Source organism: Diaporthe batatas (assembly GCF_019321695.1).
Source record: "Diaporthe batatas strain CRI 302-4 chromosome Unknown Contig00005, whole genome shotgun sequence".
NCBI classification, from domain to species: domain Eukaryota; kingdom Fungi; phylum Ascomycota; class Sordariomycetes; order Diaporthales; family Diaporthaceae; genus Diaporthe; species Diaporthe batatas.
This window is the reverse complement of record NW_025408552.1, coordinates 1,780,539-1,803,069: the sequence shown is the minus strand read 5'-3', so window position 1 is coordinate 1,803,069 and position 22,531 is coordinate 1,780,539. Positions and strand designations below refer to the sequence as shown.

The following is a 22,531-nucleotide window of genomic DNA, read 5'->3' as shown; positions in this document are numbered from 1 at the left end:
CCCTGTTCCCGTGCTGTGATCTTGATCGAAACTTGACAACAATTGGCCGTAGTTTCCGGAGCACTACAAACTCACTGTAGACTGAGCCTGACCTCGTTGCGGGGTTCCCGTATCTATTAGGGTCCACAGCCGCCCCAGTGGCAAAGAATGCAAACAGAGCGGCAAAAAGAAAAAAAAATGTATCATTCAGATATCACGACTAGTATATGTGTTAGAACATGCTGGAGATTGAAGATTCATGTGAAAGACTAACCCATGACGCGAGTCGAACGCGCAATCTTCAGAGAGGATGATTTCAACCGAAATCTGACGCCTTAGCCATTAGGCCACACGGCCGAATGCTTGGAAATTTGGAAATTTTAGTAGCCCATGACTCTGACACGCGGTGTGCCTACGTTGCAGGACTCACGAGCGGCAAAAAACAGCACACACAAACTGCTCTGGCCGGGCTCACGAATCAGACATAGATATACTTGGAGATGGAATAGCATCTGGAAGCTTTAAGGGCTGTTAGCATACTACTTATAGTGCTCTCCGTCCTTTTCTTCAATAAGTGGTTTCGCTTCTATTCCGAATACTAAGGATATATATAGTACCTTTATATAGTAGTAAGCACTCAAGACCTAGTACTTAAAAAGGATATGATGTTGATAACAATAGTCATAATATAATAGCTGCTTGTGGCCTCAGCCTTGTGGCCTCGGCCTTACGACGCACAGACAAGGCTAAGGTGCACCGTCTTGACGACGGCGTTAACTAGAATCGTGGACACAAGTAGCCCACAGGCTAGTCGCCGCCTAAGCTGCCTTACGTTAGTTAGGCTTAAGAAGGCCTTCGGGGGATTAGGACGGTTTGGAGCTTATACGGAAAATTGGTCGAAATGGCGATATATTATGCTGGCAGTCGTGTTCTCTCCCTCATGCACAACCTTGACTTCCATCCTACGTTCTCTCTCCTACTCTCAAAACGTTACTCTCAATCACAACAAGCTTCTACTACATCAAAACCACAACAAAAGAAACTAGAAACTACTGAGATTCTCATCTCCTCAATTTTTTTCACCATGAACCATCGTCGTCCGTACCAGGCGAGCGTTGCTACACGCAAATGGCAAGACGGCGAGATCGCATTTCTCAGAAGCCACGAGGCCTTCGGTGCCAAAGATCACAAAGACCTTATCGCTTCAAGTTATCTTCATCGGGGGGCCACCAACCACCCAGTTATTATACTTCAGGCTGGCCCGGGCCATGCTATTGTCACGACCGTCAGCGCCTACAACTCTGGGCCCGATACAGACTTCCTTCCGCCTTGGAGGATGGTTGCTCACCGGCACAAGCACTACGATGATTTCCACGCTTTCATCGGCACAAAGCTACCTCCACGCAGCACCCATGACCACCTCCGACTCTGCAACCCAGGGGCCAAGATGTACAAGCCGCAGGCATCTTGGGTCTATATTAAAAGTTTCTTCACGGTGCCATATTCGGTTTTGGTCTCCTGGAATAAGGCCCCCCAGCAGCTGAGGGTCTCCAAAGAGAGCTTAACACAACTGAGAGCTGATATTCAGCGGAAATACCCTGTCGAGTTGCGAGAGGCGAGCTCTAGGCTAAATGCGTGTTCCGGAGCTGCGGGGTGTATACCGAGTCATTCGAATACTCAGACTTCTCAGACTCCCCAACAACGTCAGGTCTGTCTTCGCCAGCAGCATGAGATGCCAAAGCCTGTCGGACTCACACCAACAACAAGATGCTCAGCCTTGAGACCTCAAAATTCGAAGTCTGGAGAAGAGACGGCAAACCAGCGCATCATCAAGACCCCCTGGGCTCAAGTCGCAGCATTGGCTGTGGCATCTGTTCGTCCTGAGATAACGCATCCGCTGAATCACTCTACAGCGGCATGCAAATCACCATACCTCATTCTACAAGGCTCGTGAATTCCGAGTATATTGGGGCTCGAATTCTTACTCACCAGGCCACTGCCAACCCAGGACAAGCGACTTATAAACCCAGACACATATCTTCATCACTACAAATCAGTGCATTATACTATCACTCACCTAGAAAACCCAGGAGACGCTATATGAACACAACTAGTCATTTCTTATTAGAAATACCGCTTGAAAGGAGCAGAAATCGAGGGGGTGGGGTGGGGGGTTCTACACAATCAACACCTCACTCATCAAGACTACAGCCTCTCCTTACTTCACCTATCATCATAAATACAGGAGGAACTATATAGAGGCAGTCTTTTAACACTACTATTAAGATTATTTTTTTACACTTAGTTGTTAAGAGTTTACTACTATATAAATGGATTAAATACCTTTATAAATATTGTATGAAATTTAAAGGAATGTAATTAAAACTGGCCTGTACCCCTGCCTTGTGTGTGTGTGGAAGACAACACTTTGAAAGTGGGTAATAGACAACAGTGTCATGCAGATAATGTAGACTCAGTGTCCCCTTTGATGAGTGCTACACCGAGACTTTGATTTGTGGAGGGATCTGCTCTAGAACAGCCTGGAACACCCGTAATTCCAAGAGACTTGGTTTGGTGTGGGGCCAAAGCGGCAGCACATGCAGATAGGCCTGACTATATCCGGTAGGACGAGTACGTGGATGGATGACCTCGTGTGCCTAAGAAGGTGGCCGAGTACTTGGCGATTCGTCAAGATTATCACGATCTATAGGCAGGGCCGATGGGTCCACTTTTGAGCAACCGACCGATCCGCAGGGGCCGCCACCTAGTGCTCGTGGAGGCTCCAGACAGATACCACAGTATGTGAACTACCCGCATGAAGTTTGTGGTGGTGTGGGACATGACTTAGTGACGATGTGCCGCGTTAGCGACCACCTCAACCACGCGGAAGTGCCCACTGGACAGCTGCCAGTGTACCTAGAGGCTCTGGATATCGGGAGCCGCAGTGGGAACTGTCTGGCATCAGATTTTATAGTTGCAAGAGCGTACCACAGTACAGTAGTTAGAAGTCCAAAATGTCGTTCCCATGCTGCGGTCGGGACCCCCGAGGCGGTGTACATCAGCAAGGCTTTTGGAGCCTGCAGCTGGTAGTTTGATATCATCCCGCCTGTTGGTGAGGCAAGCAGTCAGTCGATCAATCAATCTGATCCAGCAGGAATGGAGCTGGTGGGCGGCAGGTGCAAGAAGGACTCGGGGGCGACGCTTTTTGGGATGGACGGTTTGCAAAGGACCAGTCTCAGGTCAATGTAATAGGGGTGTCCGGGCGTGGTACTGAATGGGATTACACGACAGAAGGATTAGACAAGTCTCACAGCTGGAAGTGCTGGAAGCCCAGGCGGGCACCGATGGAGGCGATACGCCGCGTGTGTGATGGATGGGGCTTGGGCCTGTTGGGCCAGACGTGATAGCGGGTGGGTGCGCACTGTGGCGCTTACACGCATTCGTACTGTGCAGATGGGATTGCCAAAAATAGAAACAGAAATGTCAGTAGGGCGAGGGAAGATTCCGAGATGGCTCGAGCTACCACGACAAATGTGCACACAATAGTGCGACCCTAGGTCGGATTGGGACGTTGGGGGGCCATTACGCATTACATCGCGCGGCACCGCAGAGCCTCGCTGACTGGCACACAAAATATCTCGAACCTGCACCTTCGCAAAGCACATAACTCTGGGCTCCCTCCTGCTGCTGCCTTGGTGCTCCCGATGGTTTTCGGAGGCTGACTATAATCGAGGTGTGAGGCGAGACACGAGGCGGCGGGCGAGAGACGACGGGAGATGGTCGGGGAAGAGGGCATGATCTGTCCGCATAGGTGGGGAGGGGAGCTAGAGAATCCTTCCGCCTTCCTTCGACTCAATGGGCCCTAGCTGCAGCGTCTCGCAATTTTACCGGTCGAGTGCCGAGGCCCGCTGAACGTGTGTGTGTTGTGTGTGCATTTGTGTGGAGCGTGAAAAAAACAAAAGAGAAAGTGTATCGATATACAGATGGGGACAACATCATACCATTGCCATCAATGATTGCAATACATATTCCGAACTGCTACCACGCTCTGATATCCAATTTCAGATAAGCTATCGGTCGACTGGGCCACGCAGCCGGCGGGCAATGACGTCTTCCAAGGCTGGGGCCACAAACTTTGCCGAAACAATTGCAACGTCCTAGGCAGGCGCAGGGTTCGAGGATCGGGGGCTCGAGGTTTCAAGGCTTGTGCGTGAGGCAGATTAAGATGGACAGAAGCAAGATTGGCGAGGCTTTGACGTTGACAGCCTTACTGCAGCAACACGTATATTACCATCCATATACCTTAGATGCACGGTCAGTTCCAATGGTGTTATATCAAGGTGCCATGAAAGGGACTGCTTGAAACTCGATACAGTAGATGATGGATGCACCGCACCGCACTTGCTCACTGGACTGCCTGACTGCCCAGGTGCTGGTTAGCCTGACCACGCCTGTGCAGTCCTCATTGGACGGCGTGCTCCAACAAAAAGTGGCAGCCTGCTCCCTGCTGGGGCGGTTCCAGGGCATACCCCAGCGAGGAGGGCCTGCCCTCGCCTGCCCAATGGACGATGCCGTTCCGCCGCCCCTCCGCCACAGCCAACTGCATAGACTACACTGCATACTTGGTACCCAGGTGCCTAGTTCCCTAGGTACCTCGGGCGTGTACCAACTGCACACAGTACAGTGCAGGGCGGCCAGCACTGACGAGAGATGGATTGCTGCTCGTTGCCGCCTTTCCATCCCAAGCTCATTTGCCGCACGGCGCATCCCATATTCCTACCACGGCACCTCCCTCCAGAAACGAAGCCGTGTCTGTCTGTCTGTGTCTTGTGCGTGCATGTCTTGCTCGTGTCTGTGCCGCTGAGCTGGGCTTGCCTGGCTTGAACCATCTTCTCATCAAGCCCCCATTCCTCTCGGTCCTCGGTCCTCGGTCCTTGGGTGCCTCGCTCAACTCTCTCTTCGCGCCCTGCTCACTCCTTGGCCGCTTCACCAACCCCCGCCCTCAACAGACCAGACAGGCGGTGCTGAGAGGTTACACACAACTCGAGTGTGCCTCTTCTTTCTCCTCGCCATTCTCAGCTGGCCACCACCTCGACCCGGCATCCGCATCCTCTCCTATCCCGTACTCAGCAGTTCGTGAGGACAGGCTGCCGCGAATCATGGACTAAACGGGATACTACCTGCCCCAGCGTCTTTGCGACTTATACCCTCAACCTGGTCGGCCTCTGTTCTTCTCAACCATGTCACAGGCCATGAACGAGCCTTCTGTCGACGCCCAGCGCCCGAGGCGCTCCTCGATCGAGAAGCACCCCATATTGTCTGACCGGGGCATCAGTGATTTCGACGATGACATCGAGCCGAGCGCTCTCGACAGGTTGCCCGAGGAGATCATCCAGCAGTGAGGACAATCTCTTTCTGTTCTGTGCTCCAGAAACCCACCTGTCTCCCGCTTTCCTAACCGCATCATGCCCTGCTCTAGAATCCTGGAAGCCGCCGACCCCAGCTCTTTCGCCTCTTTGATTCTCGTCAATTCAAAATGGCGCAACGCCTCGCAGCAAGGTCGACTCTATGCTCTCCAGTTGATGAGGTGCCCGTCATATTCCGCGAGTCATAAGAAGCCTCCCAACGGCGCACAGGATAATCTGCCCGCCTTGAGGACTTTGTTCGCCAGGGAGGTCAAGCGGAACCTCTTCGACGCCTATCTGCGCCCGAACCACACTATCGTCAAGATCGTGTCCAACTCCATCAGCAGTTCCTCGTGCCCTGGCGGCGATGGCATGTCCTTCAGCCCCTCGCCCAAGGGTCACTTTCTGCTTGCTTACAACTCCTCGCGCATCAACATCATTGACCTCCGAGGTCCCACCCTGAGAGTGGAGAGGGAGCTCAAGATACTCCGCAGACCCGCTGCCACATGTGTCAAGGATGACGGCTCTCTCCTGGCAGTCCTCCTGACTGAGATGCAGGTCGACCTATACGATCTGACCCAGCGCCCTCCGAAGCGCTCCCAGTCCATTATACTCGATCACAGTCCTCGCACCATTGCACTTTCGCCATGCGGTACCGTTCTGGCTGCCGCCTACGAAGGCGGCATCGAAGTACAGTCCCTCGGCTCCGGCGCCTTGCCTACTGACAGGAGGTCTGTCAAGTGTGACGCCGTGGACGCCCTCGCCTTCTCTTTTGATGGCACCCAGATCCTGGGTACCACCGTCCAGTCTGCCCAGCCAAACACTGTCATTCTGACCGCGCCCTACTATGACCCGGGCAGTCACCTGTCTGGTGACAATATCAGTGCTCTGTGGACCACCTCGATTCTCTTCCCAAATACCAGCCGTGACTGCAGTCATGCCGTTCTTATACAGGAATCTACCCACGACGAGGCGGCATATGCCTTTACCTATGACCGCAGTTTCGAGACTTTCCGCGCTGTGCGCATCGATGACTTACGAAATGGCACCACGTATTTCACTGGACCTATTCCCAACACCCCACAACAGGCCAAGCTCATCCCATGCACTCTGCCAGCAGCGTCTCTTTGCGGTGACCTCGTGTCTGCGGGATTCCAGGGGAAGGAGGTGTGGCTATATGGTGTGCCGGAAGATCTTGAGGCCGTCCCAGATACTACCAGTAACAACTTGGACGTTGCTGCTAACCCGGGGGTGCACCGCCGGGTCAGCGGGGGCTCCATGCGCTCCAGGACACAAGAAGCCGGGGAGGCAAGGGTGCCGCAATGGCAGTTGTTGTGCGACAAGCTCCGGAATACATTCGTAGAAGGCTTCAAGGTGACCGAGCTGAGTGGTGTGAGCACTGTGAAGTGGGTGGCCGGCTTCGGGGACTCTTCAATGAAGGAGCGTCTGGTCATTGCTGCGAAGGGCGCAGTTCCGGCAAAACCTATCACCGACGAAGATGGCATAGACTTTGAGGATGGTGGCAGGCTAACGCTCGTCGACTTCGATTACGGGCTTGAAGACGGCCGTGTCGCTGAGATCACCATCGAGGTGGGCTTAGAAGAACCCGAGGTTCTCGAGGAGGAGCACCGCGATATGGCTACCGAGGTGGCCATTGTCAGAAGAAGGACTGTGGCGCAGAGGCGAGGGCCTCGAAGCGCCATCATGAGAGCGGCAACAACGGCGGCGCGACCCACACCCGCCTCGGCTGCGGAGGAAGAGGAGGAGGATGACGACCCACTTGTGCCCCGTCGGATTGGTGAGGCACCACCTCGCTCGGCACAGCCTCCCGCAGCTACCGAAGAAACGGAAACGGCGACGATCATGGAGGAACAGGAAGCCTTGGATCTACCTTACTCTCATACTGGCCCTCGCTCCATCACCACCCTGCGTCGTGCCGCCACGGCGGCTGCCAACCACAGGCGACACAACCCTACTACGACGACAGGGACGCCGGTTGAGTATCGACGGGCCGATGGACGAGCTGAGCATCCCCATGAAAGTGACGCCGACAACTGGGTGCCTCCACCCCCGCCTTATCAAAAGGAGGACCCTGAGGAAGCACCCGCCTTCTTGCGTCACTCAATGGCACCCGTGATAGCTGTGCCAGTACCCGGGTCTTCAGACCGAAATCTACCCCCTGTTCCACCTATCCCAATGGCGCATCGAACGCCAGAGTCAGACGGAATTGCACCGGGCAATGCGCAGTCTCTACCTACCAGACGGCATACGCTGGCTCCAAATCGGATGGAGGGTACGCATCAACGCACCTCTCAAACCACTGTCCAGCAGCAGCAGCAGCGATTTTCGACCACAAATGTTGCCGCCGCCACACCCTCCAGGCAAGGACCACATATCGAGTCTCCCACAAGCGCATACGAAGAGGAAGACATCTACAATGTGTCGCCCCCTGATACCCCTCAGCCACAGGCCACACGGTCCTCGAGCACACAGCAGACAGCCAGCCCGGCGACTCCTCAAAGCGGTGTGCGGTCGGGCGCGGAACCATCGCCGGCACTCACAAATGCATCTACTTACACTGGAACTCAACGTGTAATGCCACTGGTTCCACGGATGCAGGCATCGCCCGCCTTCCCAGGTCAGTCTCCACAGGAGGCGCCGCGCGCTGAAAGAACCATGATAGCAGTTTCGCCGCCTAACTGCTCTTGGAATCCTCACACATTCGGCGGTTCATATCCGACTGCTGTGCACTCACAGACATGGCCGATTCCGCCGCCTCAGACAGCAATACCTGTGATGACTTCGGCGGGTTATTCCGTACAGGTATCTCATGCAAAAGTCACGGCCAACGACAGGATCGCTCAGCATTATCCAGCGATTCCTGCGCAGGAGCAGGTACCCGTTATGCCTGATAATAGCAGCCGGTCAGGCCTGGCAAGGAGACTCTCGACAGGTTTTCATCTGCCCCGAGTGCCTACGAATCGAAATAGTGAGAGGGCCAGGCCGATGTCTGTACACCAACCACGCGGTAGGAGCACGCAGGCTGTTCCAGATCTTCAGCATCAGCCACTGCCTCAACATCCATACTCGCGTTCCCTCTCGGACCCATCAAGTATGGTCCATGCGATCGACCACGCGCTGGTGTCTCCGGACCAGCCCTTGATCATCAGCACTCCAACAGGTGTGTCGGGCGCGTACGATGGTCCCACTCACCAGTCATCTGAACGGCGCGCGGAACCTCTCATTTTTGCACCGATTCCCCGCCATCCGCGGCCCTCTCGGAATCCAGGAGCGCCGCGCCCCACGGCCGAGCAGCTCGAGGTACAGCTCAACCCATCCTTCCTGGCCACATCCGGTGCGCCGGGGCCGGGTGTGAGCTCGAGGGTGTCATCCGTGCACCGACGTACGTCTCGCGCGGAACGGAGCGCCGCCAAGAACATTTCGGATGCAAAGAAGAAGGGATGGCGACCCGGCAGGAGCAAGAGCAAGAAAGACAAGGCGAAAAAGGGTAAGAAGAAGGAGCCTGACTATGACGTGATGAGCCAGAGCGCATGGACCGATGCCACGTGGTCCACGGCCGGGAGGGGCCGGAACAGGAGGACATATAACTTTAATGGTGGTGCCGCTGAAGCAGAAAAGGACAAAAAATGTGTGGTCATGTGAGAGACGTTTCTCACCTTGGAGGTCAAGTCGGGCGACGATGAGAACAATGTCAGCGATGATCTGGCGGTCGGGAAGAGCATAATAGATGGGTTTTGGGAGTTGTGGGCTTGGGACGGCATTGTTTTGGATTCAACTGGGACAAAGGGGTGAGATTGACGAAGTTCATGATATCAGGAGTCAAATTTTGTGGGCATGGCAATATTCGTCTTTCAGGAAAGCGAAGGTTGTTGAGAGCGAGTGTGGTGCACGAAGTGGCTTGCTTCACCGTGTAGACAACCATGGCACGAGCTGGTTGGAGCTGCTTACCTAGGTAACTTGGAGCTCGGGGATTTTCTTGGTACATATACATTCTCTTCTTTGAAGCACTGCTGCTGGTTTTCTTGCGACCAAGTTGCTGCACCATGTGTGGCCGTGAACCCATAGGGCGATGACGTTCTCACACGAGAACTGCAGTCTGCCGCTAACTGCGAGGTCACTGAAAGCTGACGGAGGCCCAGTGAGGTGGGGCCTTTCAACACACCACATTTTCAACCTCATTTTCCAGGTCTGTAAATCGCGGATATTGATACCGTGGGTTGCTGCTTCACATATATCTTTTGAAATTGATTTATGTAGTCTTGATTCTTGCTGTACCAGTCAGCACCGCTATAGATGCAGAGTTGCATGGGCACGTGAACCAAGTTGGCGAAATTTCTGTCTGGAGAATTCCCCCGTTCAGTTCTGACGCATTGCCCGCTTTGCAGGCTCCTCGGTGTGCTCTTGGCGGCAGAACCTCGCCCATGAGTCCACACTGACCTCTAATTGTCACCATCAAGGAAGGAGAAGGATATTTGAATTATTTCATGTTTTTCACTCGACGTCATGGCTAAGAAGGATAAGAAGGGCGCCGACAAGAAGGCCAAGCTCGCCGAGAAGAAGGCGAAGCAGGAGAAGAAGGCCGACAAAAAGGCAAAGAACAAGGCGTCCAAGCTCGACGACAGCGACGCAGAGGATGTCGACCTGGACGAGGTCCTGGCCGAATACCAGAGACAGCAGGAGCTGTTCCTCAAGGTCACCGAGGTCGTCGCCGACGGCCCGCCCAAGCCCAGGGCCGCGTCGTGCTTCCTCGCCTCGCCCAGCAACTCCAAAGAGCTCCTGCTCTTTGGCGGCGAGTACTTCAATGGAGCCCTGGCCACTTTCTTCAACGACCTGCACATCTACAACATCGACAAGGACGTCTGGAAGACGGTGACGTCCCCCAACGCGCCGCTGCCGAGGTCCGGGCACGCCTGGTGCCGAGGTGGCAACCAGAGCCAGTACGTCTACCTTTTCGGCGGCGAGTTCAGCAGCCCCAAGCAGGGGACCTTCTACCACTACAACGACTTCTGGAGGCTGGAGCCCAACGCGCGCGAGTGGACGCGGGTCGAGTTCAAGGGCAAGTCGCCGCCCGCCCGGAGCGGCCACCGCATGACCTACTACAAGCAGTACATCGTGCTCTTCGGCGGGTTCCAGGACACCTCCAACGCCACCAAGTACCTGGCGGACCTGTGGCTGTACGACACGGTCAACTTCTCCTGGATCTCCCCCGTGCTGCCGCCCGCCCAGCTCAAGCCCGACGCCAGGTCCAGCTTCACCCTGCTCCCCCACGAGCAGGGCGCCGTGCTGTTTGGCGGGTACTCGCGCGTCAAGGCCACCGCGGCCGCCAGCAAGGGTGGCAAGGCCGGAGCCCAGGGCCAGCGCAACGTGCTGAAGCCCATGGTTCACCAGGACTGCTTCTTCCTGCGCATCACGCCTCCCGCCGCGGAAGCGCCCCCCAACACGCCGCCTACAGTGCGGTGGGAGCGCCGGAAGAGGCCCGCCAACGCGCCGGAGCCCAAGCGCGCCGGGGCCACCATGGCGTATCACAAGGGCCGCGGTATCATGTTCGGCGGCGTGCATGACGTTGAGGAGAGCGAGGAGGGCATGGACAGTGAGTTCTTCAACGGGCTGTTTGCGTGGAACGTCGAGCGTAACCGCTTCTTCCCGCTCGCGCTGCGCAAGCCGCGGCAGCAGAAGAAGGGTGGCGGTGGCGGCGGCGAGGAGAGGGTAGGCCGGAGGGGCCGGGCTGCGGCTAAGGAGGAGGAGCTGCTGAAGCAGCTCGCGGCGCTGGAGACGGGCAAGTCTCTCGAGGACGCGGGCGACATGGAGCTGGACGACGGCAAGAAGGAGGGCGGCGGCGACAGCAGCGAGGGGGAGGCACCGGCACGCGAGATGCCTGTGTCACATGAGCTGCCGCACCCGCGGTTCAATGCCCAGCTCACCGTGCAGGACGATGTGCTCTACATCTACGGTGGGACGTTCGAGAAGGGGGACCGCGAGTTCACGTTTGACGACTTGTACGCCATTGACCTCGGCAAGATGGACGGTTGCAAGGAGATCTTCAACAGGAAGTCGGAGGAGGACTGGGTCGAGTCAGAGGACGAGGAAGACGACGAGGATGAAGATGAAGACGAGGAAATGGACGATGACGAGGGAGATGAAGACGTGGAGATGGCCGACGAGGGCAGCGCCAAGTTCACGGAAAGCAAGCGCAAGAAGAAGCAGCAGCAACAACAGGACGAGGCATCCAACGCCGGAACGGACTCGACGGCCCCGTCGACAGCAGCCGAGGAGGAAGAGTCCGAGGCAGACACAGCCGCAACTTCGGTGGACGATGGGCTGCCGCACCCGCGGCCGTTCGAATCCAGGCGCGACTTCTTCCAGCGGACGTCGGCCGAGTGGCAGGAGGTGCTGATGACGAGCCTCAGGTGGAAGGGCATCCAGCCCGAGAGCCTGACGGTCAAGGAGATCAAGGCCAAGGCGTTCGAGCTGAGCGAGGAGAAGTGGTGGGACTGCCGCGAGGAGATCACCGCCCTTGAGGACGAGCAGGAGGCCGCGGGTATCGGCGAGGTCGTCTCGCTGGCCGACAAAGGCGAGACCGGGGCTGGTGGTGGCGGCGGTGGTGCTGGGAGACGGCGTTAAGAGTCTACCTCACTGGGCCCTTTGGTTGGCCCATATTACGTGCACTCACTGTCTTGTTGCGCTTCCATGATATATACATACATTGACTGTGGGAGCAGAGGCAACGCATTGTGTGAATGGAGTTGGCCGCAGCATTCAAGAGAAACATAATTGTGCACACTTTCTGACTTGACGGCTACAGATCGATCAGCCGGATATGTTGACCATAGTCTGGCCTGTTGGAAACCAAGATATTATATCGCACTCACTTACAACTGAATGGCCTTTGGGCTGCTGTGAGAAGCAACACCAAGATTGTGCGAGCCCCCGCCACACCCCCCTCCCCCGGGGTTTGCGCGCTTCTCCCAGGGTTAATCAGGGGTCGCCACTGATATCTCACTCCCGCCTCACCAAACCTCAAAACAGCACAACCTAAGAAACGACCTTTCTCGTCAAATCTCCTTTGATTGCTATTGAGCGCTTGATCCTGTTGTCCACAGGCACTCTGTTTCATTGGTTTGTACTGGAAAGTCTCTTGCAGACAGATATTGCCAACCTCTGGCGCATCAGTCGTGACGCAATCACAACGGCCAAGATGCCTCTGGGTATACAGCGCCTTAATGCAAAGAAGACCCAGCCGAATGACCGGGTGGTCTTCATCAAGCCTCTCAAGGGTAAGGATGAGGCCATCGCGCAGGACTTCCTCGAACGGATCGCCGCACAGTGTCGTACGTACATAACTATCCAGTCCATCCACGGCTAATTCAACAACACGCTGACCATCTCACGACAAAGTCCCAATCATGAAAGAACACCATCTTTCAGTCACAACACTCGAAGAGTATGAACCCAACCGGGAATTTGTTGGGCGCAACTTCAACGCAGGCGAGATCATCCAGCTCGTGCTAAAGTCCCGATCAGGTCACTGGTTACCTTTCAACTATGTACAGATGGTGATGATGCACGAGCTGGCACACTGCAAACAGATGAACCACAGCCGCGCCTTTTGGAAGGTCCGCAACGAGTACGCAGAGAGCATGCGCGTGCTTTGGTCCAGGGGCTATACAGGTGAGGGCCTGTGGGGCCGAGGCGCCCTGCTGAGCACGGGCGAGTTCGAGAAGAACTCGGTCACGGCTGGCGAGGATCTCCCAGAGCATCTCTGCGGTGGCACTTATAGGTCGCGCAGGAGGAAGAGGAAGGCAAAGTCGGATCTTTCGTACCAGGAGAAAAAGCAAAGGCGCATCGAGAAAAAGTTTGGGAAAAACGGGGTTGCTCTGGGAGCCGATGAGGACGTGAAACTACGGCTGGAGAACGGACGCGCCACTCAAGCAGCTCCCAGAGTCGCACAGAGCAAGAGAGGGAGGGAACTGAGGGCCGCGGCCGCTCTGGCCAGATTCGACCAACAGAAACAAGACTCTACCGGTCAAGGGAGACTCGATGACGAGGATGAACACAGCGCCAGCGAGAGCGACTACGAAGATGCAGAGGGCGGGGCGGCCGACGCCGTTGACATCAACGGGCAAAAGCTCCTTGACACCAAGGGGCACGGCTTGATTCGGGTCTGCGGCGACGAGAACCCTGACGATCGAGATGCCGCAAACGAGCTCAGGGAGTTGCAAGAGTCCATGGCGAGATTTGTCAAGAGCAGCAAGAGCCAGCCCAATCGCGATTGCAGGGGTCCTAGCTCGTCCGCTGGGCCCCCAGCTGCCCAAGGAAATTTAACAAATCAGCCCTATCAGGCTGCCGAGCAGGTTGAGCCGAAGCGCAGAGACAAGCAGACCCCTAGCATGATAAAGGCTGAGGCACAGCCTCGCGGCACGGAAATGGAGCCTGCGGTGACTCAGGCTGCCGCCAAACCTGCAGCAGCAGGTGAGACGTGCACAGCTTGCTCACTCCAGAACGAGGCGTACGCCGTAACTTGCAGCATGTGCTCAAACGTTATGGATCCGGCCAGCGTGCCCGGCACATGGAGCTGCCAGACTGCCCAGTGCAAGGACAGCACATATCTCAACGCCGGAGACTGTGGCACATGTGGGGTTTGTGGGCAGCGTCAAGATGCATCCGGCTGAAAGGACCGGACGATGTACGGAGTGTATCGGACATCAACGACACCCCGGCGTGGGCGCCGAGCGCTAGAGCATGACAACTAGCCGAGTCATGTCCTCGCTGCGCCCTGAGAACGCCTTTCTTGGTACTCGATATGATCTTCGACATTCATAGCATGACCCGCTGGCGATCTTTGTTCAGTGGACCGGGGTTTTTGTTTCTGGGATCCGCGGCGGGAGGGGAGCTTGGTGCGGTGGGCTGTTCGAGGCCGCCCTTGATCCAGTCGGGGTCCCTAAACGAGTAATAAGGAACACACCTCTTGAGGCAGCTCATCATCCCACGTTACGGCTCTGCATCCGAAGCACCGGATGAAGTACTGCCGCTACCCTTGACGGGGCGCAATAGGTGCACGGACGAGCAGTCGCTGTGCATCGTGTCATGAGAGCCAAGTCCAACAGACCTGAGGCTCTAGTATCTCTCAGCGGGTTGGCAAGACGCCACAATACAATGAATCTCAAATCTGCTCATGAGGCCCGAACAGAGTATTGAAAGTGCACCGTTGCCAATTGGCCAGAGAAGTTCGGCCCTCAGACCGCAGCCTGCAGGTAGATACCCTGCATGCTACTAAGCTCTTGCAGCTGGACAATAAACACCAACGGCCTCCCTCATCCCTTCGATCAACCAAAAGTAAACGAGGCTGCTGACATTGTGTCTTGTGTGAAAAACCATTTAGGCTCACTATGGGCACCCCTTGCTTGCTGGCCAGAACAAGAAGGTCAAATCTCGGGGTGCTAGTTCGCAAACGGATTGGCTGGGATCTACTGCCGACGCCCTCTCTGGTCTGTTTCAGCTTTTTCTTCTGCTCCCTTTCCATCCTATCGCAACCCCACGCATCGCTCAACGTGTGGGTGGGGAACTCCCACGCATAAGGTTTGCCCAAAGCATTAAGGTTACAGCGGTGTTCGCGCCCACTCCCCTTGTCTGGGGTTAGCCCTTCTGCCCTTACCGTCGACGCCCGGGGGCGCGGGCTCCCTTCCCAGACGGCAGAGAGCCAGAGAGCTCGGGTCGTCTGATTCTTCGGGAGGGTTGGACGGGTTGCGAGGATGACCGTGGGATGATCACTCTCGCAGTCGATGCGGCGCAGATCTCTGGGCAGCTCTGGGCTTTGTTTGGACAAACCCCCGGCGCGAGGTGCCAAAGTAGGGGTATGATGGTGGCCCTGCATGGTGAACCCGGCCGATAGGTCGCCGTGGGCTATTTTCGATTAATATCCATGAGACTTGAACAGTTGTTAGTTTTTGTATAAGGGCCAGGGGAACCACCAAACATTCTATCACGCCAGGTTTGCGTCCTTCAACTTCGTTCTCTTCACAGTCGGCGGCAACTCGCTCAGCTCATCGACAACTTTCTCTTTCTTTTAGATCCAAAGATCTGTGATCGTTTCAGTCCTTTCTTCTTCAACACATTGGTCGGCTTTTCAAAATTTTACTCTACTTCCTCGTGTGCTCTCTTCATCCCGTCCGACCGAGTCGACGCCTCTATCACTCCCATCACCTCGTTTCAACTTCGTCCCATTATCCGCTCACGCTCGAAAGAACGACCCTGAGCAGTATCGAGGATACGATCATCTGCGGGTATCGTCGTACTATTTGTTCACACAAATTTTCACAATGCAGTCAGCATTCTCAATCCTGAAGGCTTTCGTTGTCCTCGCCGGCGTCGGTGCGGCCCTGCCTGGTCCCTGGAGCGTCCCCCCAGGTATGTTTGTTGAAGTGAGCAAGGAAAAGCTTTCATGGCAAGATGCTAATTGTTGAACTTTCAGAGCACCTGGAGATTCTAGCTCTCAGACGGGCCACCCCTCTGAACCCCGATGCCGTGGCTGACGTGCGTTGCTGGAATACTGAGGAGTAAGTCTGTCACTGAACCTCACCACCCGCAGGATCGTATCTGACAAGTATCACAGGAAGATCATCTTCCACGAGGAGAACGCAGCACAGCTCGCCATCTGCGACGGCATATCGGGCTCCACATCTCAGTGCGGCGGGTCGCCAGCGACGACCGTCGGCAGCAGGGGCACGGCCAAGTTCACCCTGACAGCGGTCAAGGAGGGTGCCAAGATCAACATCTCCAAGGTCCGATGGGAGGAGTGCGTCCACGCCGCTCGCGCCGTATGCCCTACGGGAAGCCTCTCGGCGACGTGCCGCGGCGGGGCGACCGTCGGAGATGTCGCCTTCGTGCTGGAGAACCCGGGGATGGAGAACAAGCGCTGAGAGGCGTGCGCGTGCGGATCAAGTTTACAACACCAATTTACGACCGATGAAAACCCTCCTATCATTTGGAATGGGTGCCTTGGGGGTGTCCGCTCTCCCGTCCCCAGCGTGTGGGCTGGGGGGGGGGGGCGGTGGAATCGCACCCTCCTCGGCTGGCCGACTTCTCTTCTTCCGACCTCATTGAAAGGCTCGACAGTGCGCTAGGGACAAGGCTATAGGACAGGGCGGCGTTCGGTGGGCAAAGGGGGCGGTCCCGGCACCATTCACTTGATGCCAACCCTAGGACTACTTCCTCCCATACTAGGGGCGAGGACCGGGCGAGGATCAGATCAAGGACGGGGAGGGGCCTGTTGTACCACTACCTGTGTGATGATGATGCTAGATACCTTCTCAAGATACCTGTCTCTACGGAGGCTCAAACTTTTTTTGTTGTGGTGACGTTGACAAACAAATTAGGGTCTTTTCCGAGTGCGTCACACGATGCTACTCTGTGATTTAAGAGTGAAACATTTGCTGCTTTTGCACTGCTACGCTCAATCTTGATGTTTCAGAGCATTTCCAAGGTTTATTTGATTGCATGTGGGCAGCTGTCATGGACACATCATCCCCGCATATTGAGAGAACAAAGCAAGACACGGATGTGCATATTAAGAATTAATAAGTAAGGGGAATTACACTTTAAACAGCATAGTACCGTTCACCGATAATCTCCGGGCGTCACAGTGGTCGACTTCTTCATACAGAAAGAAGCCCGTCCGTCACACATGCTTTCTCGAGATTATTGACGCGTAAGCAAGCACCATTGACAACAGATATCACATTCTACAGTGTAGGGATAGAATTGCCTCAGTGAGAGGTCATCATAATTTGGGTATCACAATAAACAATCCCGCATGGTCAAGCATGCCCCGTCGAACCCTACCCAGCAACCGGGCGCCTATGAACACCAGTACCCATCACACCCACCCCATCATGAAACAAGACCACCCAGCCCTACCCCGCAGGCCCGACTTTCACAGTCCATAGCGCGTAACGCACTCCTCGCGGTGCACGTCCAGGCAGTCCAGCGCGCAGACCCTCGTCCCACACTTGATGCACCTCACCCGCCCCCAGTAGCCGCACACCTCGCAGAACTGCCGGGCCGGGTACCGCCTGTCGTCGTCGGCCCACTCGCCGCGGGCCTGGTTGTAGTTGAGCGGGGGGGCGCGCAGCAGCTCCCGCAGCTCGTCGTCCGTCGGCAGGGGCGGCAGCCACGACTCGAGCAGCGGGTCGGCGTCGCCCGCGCACGGGGGCGGCTGGAAGCGCGTGAGGGGCGTGAGGATCTCTGATTCGGGCTCGGGGGCCCCGGGCCCGGGCTGCGGCTGCTGCTGCGGCTGCTGCTGGTCGTCGGCTGCGCTGGTGGGTGCCGCTGGTGGCGCGTCTGTCATGGCGACGTCGACGTCGGCCGTGGGTGTAGATACTGGGGTGGCGGACTTCTTGTTGCCGCCAGAGGCCGTCTTGGCTTTTGACGCTGAGGCGCCTGCTTTCCTGTTCGCGGCGGCGGCGGCGGCGGCGGCGGCGGCAGGTCTTCTGCTGCCGGCGGACGGGCCAGTCGGCGCGGGGGTGCCCTCGAGGCTCTGTGCCTGGCTCCTCACGGGGGCCTCGGCCTGGGTGCGCATCCAGGCCTCGAAGTCGTCGAGGTGGTTGGCAAAGGTCTTCTGGCTGGCGAGTATCTTCCTCACGTTTGGGGTGTGGCCCCTGATCTTGCCGTCCTTGTCCCTGCCGCCGCTGGGGATGGGGATGTGGGCGTCGCGGGCGCCGAGGCTGTCGCGCTGCAGGTCGTCGAGCTCCTTCTGGATCTTTGCGTCGCGGCGGGCCGAGATGCCCTTTTGCACGGTGGCGCTCGACCCGGCGGCGTGGTTCGCATTGCGGGCGGCGCGCTTGTTGCGGTTCACGTGCAGGTGGACGGCCGACACGGACTGCGAGGGCGTCGCGGTGGCGCCCGTGTCGGGCACGTAGGCCCAGCCCGGGGCGTTGGTGGTCTTGGCGCTCGCGACCTCGATGACGCCGAAGTTGTTCATGGTGTGAGGGCCTCGGGGGTGTGGGTGTGGTTGTGGTTGGGTTGGCTGCACGAGGGCTGAGGGCTGACGCCGAGCAAAGGTGGGCTTTTTTGTGACGGAGTCGGCCCGCGCTCGGCAGGAAGCTCGGCCCACTGCGAGCTGCAGGCCCGGGCCTCTAGAGCACGGGCGGGCTCTCTGAAGGTGCCAGGCAGCGAGAGCGAGGCCTTCCTACACATGTCATCTACGGCTGCAACAGCGCCACATTGTGAACCCAGTCTAATATGCGTTTTGATTTGCAGGCAGGTGCTCGGATTCAATCAGTCATACAGCCCAGCCCCGTGTCCATTGTCGTGCCGCATCTCCTCTCCAACAGTTCCTCATTTCTTCTTCTTCTCCATTGTGTCAATCTTCTCCTCGAGTGTGGTCAGGTAGTTGCTCATCCGGTGCGTGGCTGCCTGCAGGGCCTGGATGGGTGTGCCAGTCAAGGTCAGCGATCGTCCTCTGAGCCGGGCATGCCAATGGCAAACAGCGTGCGATGGACCCAAGTGAATCATAGAGGTCGACAACGTACGTAGATATCGTCCTGGAGGAGCTCGTTTGACGTCTTGTAGTCCTGCAGGACGTAGTAGTATGTCCCCGAGCCTGCGAAGGTCGCCCCGACCAAGAATCCAAACAGTCTGTCGCATGTCAACATTAGCACCCGGTCCTTCCATCATCGCCTGCAACACAATGCCGTCGTGCGACTGACCCTCCGCGGAATGCGCCCAGGGGCCTGCTGGCCGGCAGAGGAGTGGCGTCGGCATAGAGCCTCGGGGCCGAAGTCTGGAAGGATCGTCGCGATGCGCCGCCGCCCGAGCGCAGAGCGCGGGCTCCTGATGAGAATAGTCTTGCAGCCATTTTTGGTGTGTCGGGGGGTGGCTATCGTGAGGTCGCGAGGAGTGGAGGTCGGGTGGTTTCGAATGGGAGTAGTAGTGTAGGCTGTGTAGCTAGCTAGCCCGTCTCCGCAAGCTTGCTCGCCTCTGGAGCTCCCGGTGCGCCCTGACGCCTGGTGGGGCCGCTGCGCCCAATGGCCTAACTGCACACGGTAGTTGCTTGCAAGGGCGGCACAGTTCATCAATGCTGTACTCCGTAATTCAGCTAACAAACCAGCCAGCTGTCAGCACCGTCCAGCACTCTGGTGAAACCTTGTGCCGCTATTTCGAGAACCACGAACATGTACATCACAGCTCTCGACTACCATGGCCCATTCGCTTTTTGGAAGGGCCGCCAGGCCTCCAGCGCTCATCCAACAAGTCTCGCTTTGGGCTAGGAATTTCGGGCATTGCTAATACTACCTACCAGTCAGTCAGTCTAGCCCGGTCCTGCTTAGATAGATACGTGCGCATCTATATATGTGTGTATGTATATATATATACACCCAAGTATGCACGGGCTACATAACGCCGGTGTATTCAAAACAGACTTCGCAAACAGCCGACACGGCCGGCCTGCAATCAAGACCCGGCGTAATGCCTCATGCCGTCCACAATCAGAAAATGCTAGAGGGCACGATCCCTGCTGGCATACTGAGCGATTCAGCCAGACGGGAACACCTTGGTTTGCTTGCTGGTGTCGTCGGACATGTAGATGCCATATGCAGACTAGATATACGTAGTTAACCGGTTTGTTTCGTTTCCGTCTACTCCGAAGCCATACACGACGCCTTACACAGTGGTAAACTCTCAAAGACCCAGCCGTAATAAAAAAACAAAACAAAACAAAAATAAAATACCATGCCGAAAGCAGTGGTAAAAATACGAGAGGTGGCAGGTGGCAGGCACACTTACAACATCCATCAGTCGGCAGGCATAAGCGGTTGTGTTCAGTGGGCATCACCATCATCACATTGCGCGAGGAAGCATTTGTTCAGTAAGTAAAAGATACCATTAACGCGTGCGCCTGGACGGGCTATTTTGACCGTGACCGTGAATCCCTATAATCCGAACGAACCAGTCATAAAACGAAATACCAAGCCGTCTGCATGTAACCTGTCTCTCGCACCCTCTACAGCTCATCGTGCTCAGTCTCCTTCTCCTTGGCCTCCTCGGTCTTCTCGGTGGCCGCAGGGGCCACGGGCGTCTCCTCCTCCTCGGGGACGGAAACCTTGGCCTTGTACTTGCCGTTCTCGGCGATGAACTCGATCAGGTCCTCAATCGTGCGAGAGCCGCTGTAGGTGGCAGGAGAGTCCTTGCCACCGGCCGCGTAGAGCTTGATGGTGGGGAAGCCCTGGATCTCATCGGGGACGTCGTTGGCAGTGGCATCAACCTTGGCGATGGTGACCTTGTCCTTGAACTCGGAGTTGGCGTACAGGGTGGCCAGCTCGTCGTACTTGGGAGCCAGAGCCTTGCAGTGACCACACCAGGGGGCGTAGAACTCGATCAGGACGTCCTTGGTGTCATCCTTGACGATGTCCTCGTAGTTCTTGGCCACGACGATGGTAACGGGGCCCTCCTGGGTCTCAGGGATGGGTTCGGACTTGATGCTGGGCTCGATCTTGCCGGCGACGAAGTCCTCGACAAACTTCTTGATGTCCTTGGCAACAATCTTCTTCTCCTGGTCGTAGGGGAACTTCTGGTTCTTGACGGTGTCCTGGATGGCGAAGGCGGGGAACTGGTCGGCCTTGAGGTTCAGGTTGCCAGCGTGGGCCCCGAACTGCTTAGCATCGATGGTGGCGAAGTTGACGGCACCACGCTGAGCCTCGGCGATGGACTTCAGCTCCTCGCTGAGCTCCTTGCGCTCCTCGGGGGTCTCGGCAAAGATGTAGGCCAGGGGCTTGCCGGAGGACATGTAGTCCGAGTAGGTCTCAGGGCCAACCTCGCCAATCAAGGGGGTGGCGGCAGTCTTGGCAAAGCTCTCAATGGCCTCGACATCGAACTTCTCCGAGAAGACGGTCTTGCCCTCGTCAAAGTCCTTGTACAGAACAATAGCAGGAGCGGTGACACCCTCAGCCTCAGCGAGAGCAGCATCGCTGCTTGCGCCGAAGGGGTAGTTGTCACGGAGCTTCTCGGCAACCTTGGTGAAGGTCTCGTTGGAGGCCTTGTCAGAGGCATCGAAGTAGGCAACGAGGACAACCTTGTCGGCCTTCTTGAAGTCCTCAAGGGTGTCGGAAGTCAGGACGGAGACTGCGGGAAGGCTCTGCTTGATCATGTAGGATGTGATGCTGTAAAGGGCATGGTTAGTAAACCGTCTCTGGCGGGGGCCAAGCAGTTGCTGGACTTACGCAGATGCCTTGCGCTGGCCCTTGTAGGGGGTGATGTTCTCCAGGCCACGGAAGACCTTGAGCGTAGGGTAACCCTCGACACCGTATTGTTGGCAGAGATCAGACTCCTCTGTGCAGTCAACCTTGATGAGCTTGATGTCCTTCTCCTTCAGGGTGGTGGCAGCCTCCTCGTATTCTGGGGCGAGGGCCTTGCAGTGGCCGCACCAGGGTGCGAAGACTGGAGCATTCTTGATTAGCTGACAGACTAGCGCAATGGGCGTTTGAGCGATGAGATGACGCACACTCTGCGAGAACAATATCGTTCTCCTTGACAAACGCCTCGAAGGTGTCCTTCTTCAGCTGGGTGACATCTGAGGCGGTGGCAACTGCTGCCGCAGCAAGCAGGCCCCAGGCCATATTCCTGACGGAAGGCATCGTGATGTGTCTGGAGGGTCTGGCCGAAGCGAGAATGTCAGTCTGTGTGTGCCACAAATTGTTGGCCTCTGAAATGCAAGTAGTATGTACTTCGAAAGGCTGTGCGAGAGGACAAAGCGATGTGAGATGGGTGTGTGCAGCAAACCCAGGTTGCAGGAGACGTACCGTGGAAGCTGGCCTTTTATATCAGCTGGCAGCGGGGTGCGGGACGACCGAAAAGCGTGAAACAGCCTGGACAAAAAAAGAAAGTCACCAGTGAAAGTGATGTTTCCTAGTGAATGGCTAGAAGAGAGGAGTATGCACTATCCTCTTCAGTGAAAGGTCGATGATGGGATGGGGGAATAAGAGGAAGAAAGGGAATGGTGGACGTGTCGGTGTTTCGACCTCTGGGATAAAAGATGTCGATAAGACGGGGCAGGATGCACACGCCCCTGCGATTTCTAAGCCCGCCCAAGGGCTCCCTAAGCTATTGAACAGGTGTCTTTTCCAATTCACCAG

The 22,531-nt window shown here is 56.5% G+C and overlaps 7 protein-coding genes across 7 annotated transcripts; 4 read left to right on the top strand and 3 right to left on the bottom strand.

Moving 5' to 3' along the window:
• Positions 1–4,596: 4,596 nt before the first annotated feature.
• KVR01_005672 (uncharacterized protein) lies at positions 4,597–9,412 on the top strand. The gene is made up of 2 exons (XM_044791727.1): positions 4,597–5,377; positions 5,459–9,412. Exons 1-2 carry the CDS (start codon positions 5,220–5,222, stop codon positions 9,045–9,047), a joined length of 3,747 nt encoding a protein of 1,248 aa, XP_044646117.1. The 5' UTR covers positions 4,597–5,219; the 3' UTR covers positions 9,048–9,412.
• A 145-nt stretch (positions 9,413–9,557) lies between these two features.
• On the top strand, positions 9,558–12,335 carry KVR01_004972 (uncharacterized protein). Its single transcript, XM_044785807.1, has one exon. The coding sequence runs from the start codon at positions 9,909–9,911 to the stop codon at positions 12,024–12,026; it is 2,118 nt and encodes a 705-aa protein (XP_044645417.1). The 5' UTR covers positions 9,558–9,908; the 3' UTR covers positions 12,027–12,335.
• Positions 12,336–12,600: 265 nt separating this feature from the next.
• KVR01_005096 (uncharacterized protein) lies at positions 12,601–14,074 on the top strand (the record flags this gene model as incomplete). Its single annotated transcript, XM_044791413.1, has 2 exons — positions 12,601–12,733; positions 12,801–14,074. The coding sequence occupies 2 exons, from the start codon at positions 12,601–12,603 to the stop codon at positions 14,072–14,074; spliced, it is 1,407 nt and encodes a 468-aa protein (XP_044645541.1).
• A 1,647-nt stretch (positions 14,075–15,721) lies between these two features.
• Positions 15,722–16,321, top strand: KVR01_005092 (uncharacterized protein; the record flags this gene model as incomplete). Its single annotated transcript, XM_044793636.1, has 3 exons — positions 15,722–15,809; positions 15,874–15,958; positions 16,015–16,321. 3 exons carry the CDS (start codon positions 15,722–15,724, stop codon positions 16,319–16,321), a joined length of 480 nt encoding a protein of 159 aa, XP_044645537.1.
• A 1,013-nt stretch (positions 16,322–17,334) lies between these two features.
• On the bottom strand, positions 17,335–18,381 carry KVR01_005693 (uncharacterized protein; the record flags this gene model as incomplete). The annotated part of the gene is made up of 1 exon (XM_044782829.1): positions 17,335–18,381. One exon carries the CDS (start codon positions 18,379–18,381, stop codon positions 17,335–17,337), a length of 1,047 nt encoding a protein of 348 aa, XP_044646138.1.
• A 356-nt stretch (positions 18,382–18,737) lies between these two features.
• Positions 18,738–19,257, bottom strand: KVR01_005618 (uncharacterized protein; the record flags this gene model as incomplete). Its single annotated transcript, XM_044781793.1, has 3 exons — positions 18,738–18,824; positions 18,932–19,037; positions 19,109–19,257. 3 exons carry the CDS (start codon positions 19,255–19,257, stop codon positions 18,738–18,740), a joined length of 342 nt encoding a protein of 113 aa, XP_044646063.1.
• Positions 19,258–20,266: 1,009 nt separating this feature from the next.
• On the bottom strand, positions 20,267–22,515 carry KVR01_005473 (uncharacterized protein). The gene is made up of 4 exons (XM_044781822.1): positions 22,199–22,221; positions 21,901–22,132; positions 21,620–21,836; positions 20,267–21,559 (listed from the first exon to the last, which is right to left on the bottom strand). Exons 2-4 carry the CDS (start codon positions 22,031–22,033, stop codon positions 20,404–20,406), a joined length of 1,506 nt encoding a protein of 501 aa, XP_044645918.1. The 5' UTR covers positions 22,034–22,132; positions 22,199–22,221; the 3' UTR covers positions 20,267–20,403.
• Positions 22,516–22,531: the final 16 nt, after the last annotated feature.

Excerpts from the sequence above, each read along its gene's own strand:
- KVR01_005473 (XM_044781822.1), bottom strand. The coding sequence starts at position 22,033 with ATGCCTTCCGTCAGGAATATGGCCTGGGGCCTGCTTGCTGCGGCAGCA. Across the intron at positions 21,837-21,900 it reads CGATATTGTTCTCGCAGAGT|TCTTCGCACCCTGGTGCGGC; the intron begins GTGCGTCATCTC and ends AGAATGCTCCAG. Across the intron at positions 21,560-21,619 it reads GGCCAGCGCAAGGCATCTGC|CATCACATCCTACATGATCA; the intron begins GTAAGTCCAGCA and ends TGCCCTTTACAG.
- KVR01_005672 (XM_044791727.1), top strand. The coding sequence starts at position 5,220 with ATGTCACAGGCCATGAACGAGCCTTCTGTCGACGCCCAGCGCCCGAGG. Across the intron at positions 5,378-5,458 it reads CCCGAGGAGATCATCCAGCA|AATCCTGGAAGCCGCCGACC; the intron begins GTGAGGACAATC and ends GCCCTGCTCTAG.
- KVR01_004972 (XM_044785807.1), top strand. The coding sequence starts at position 9,909 with ATGGCTAAGAAGGATAAGAAGGGCGCCGACAAGAAGGCCAAGCTCGCC.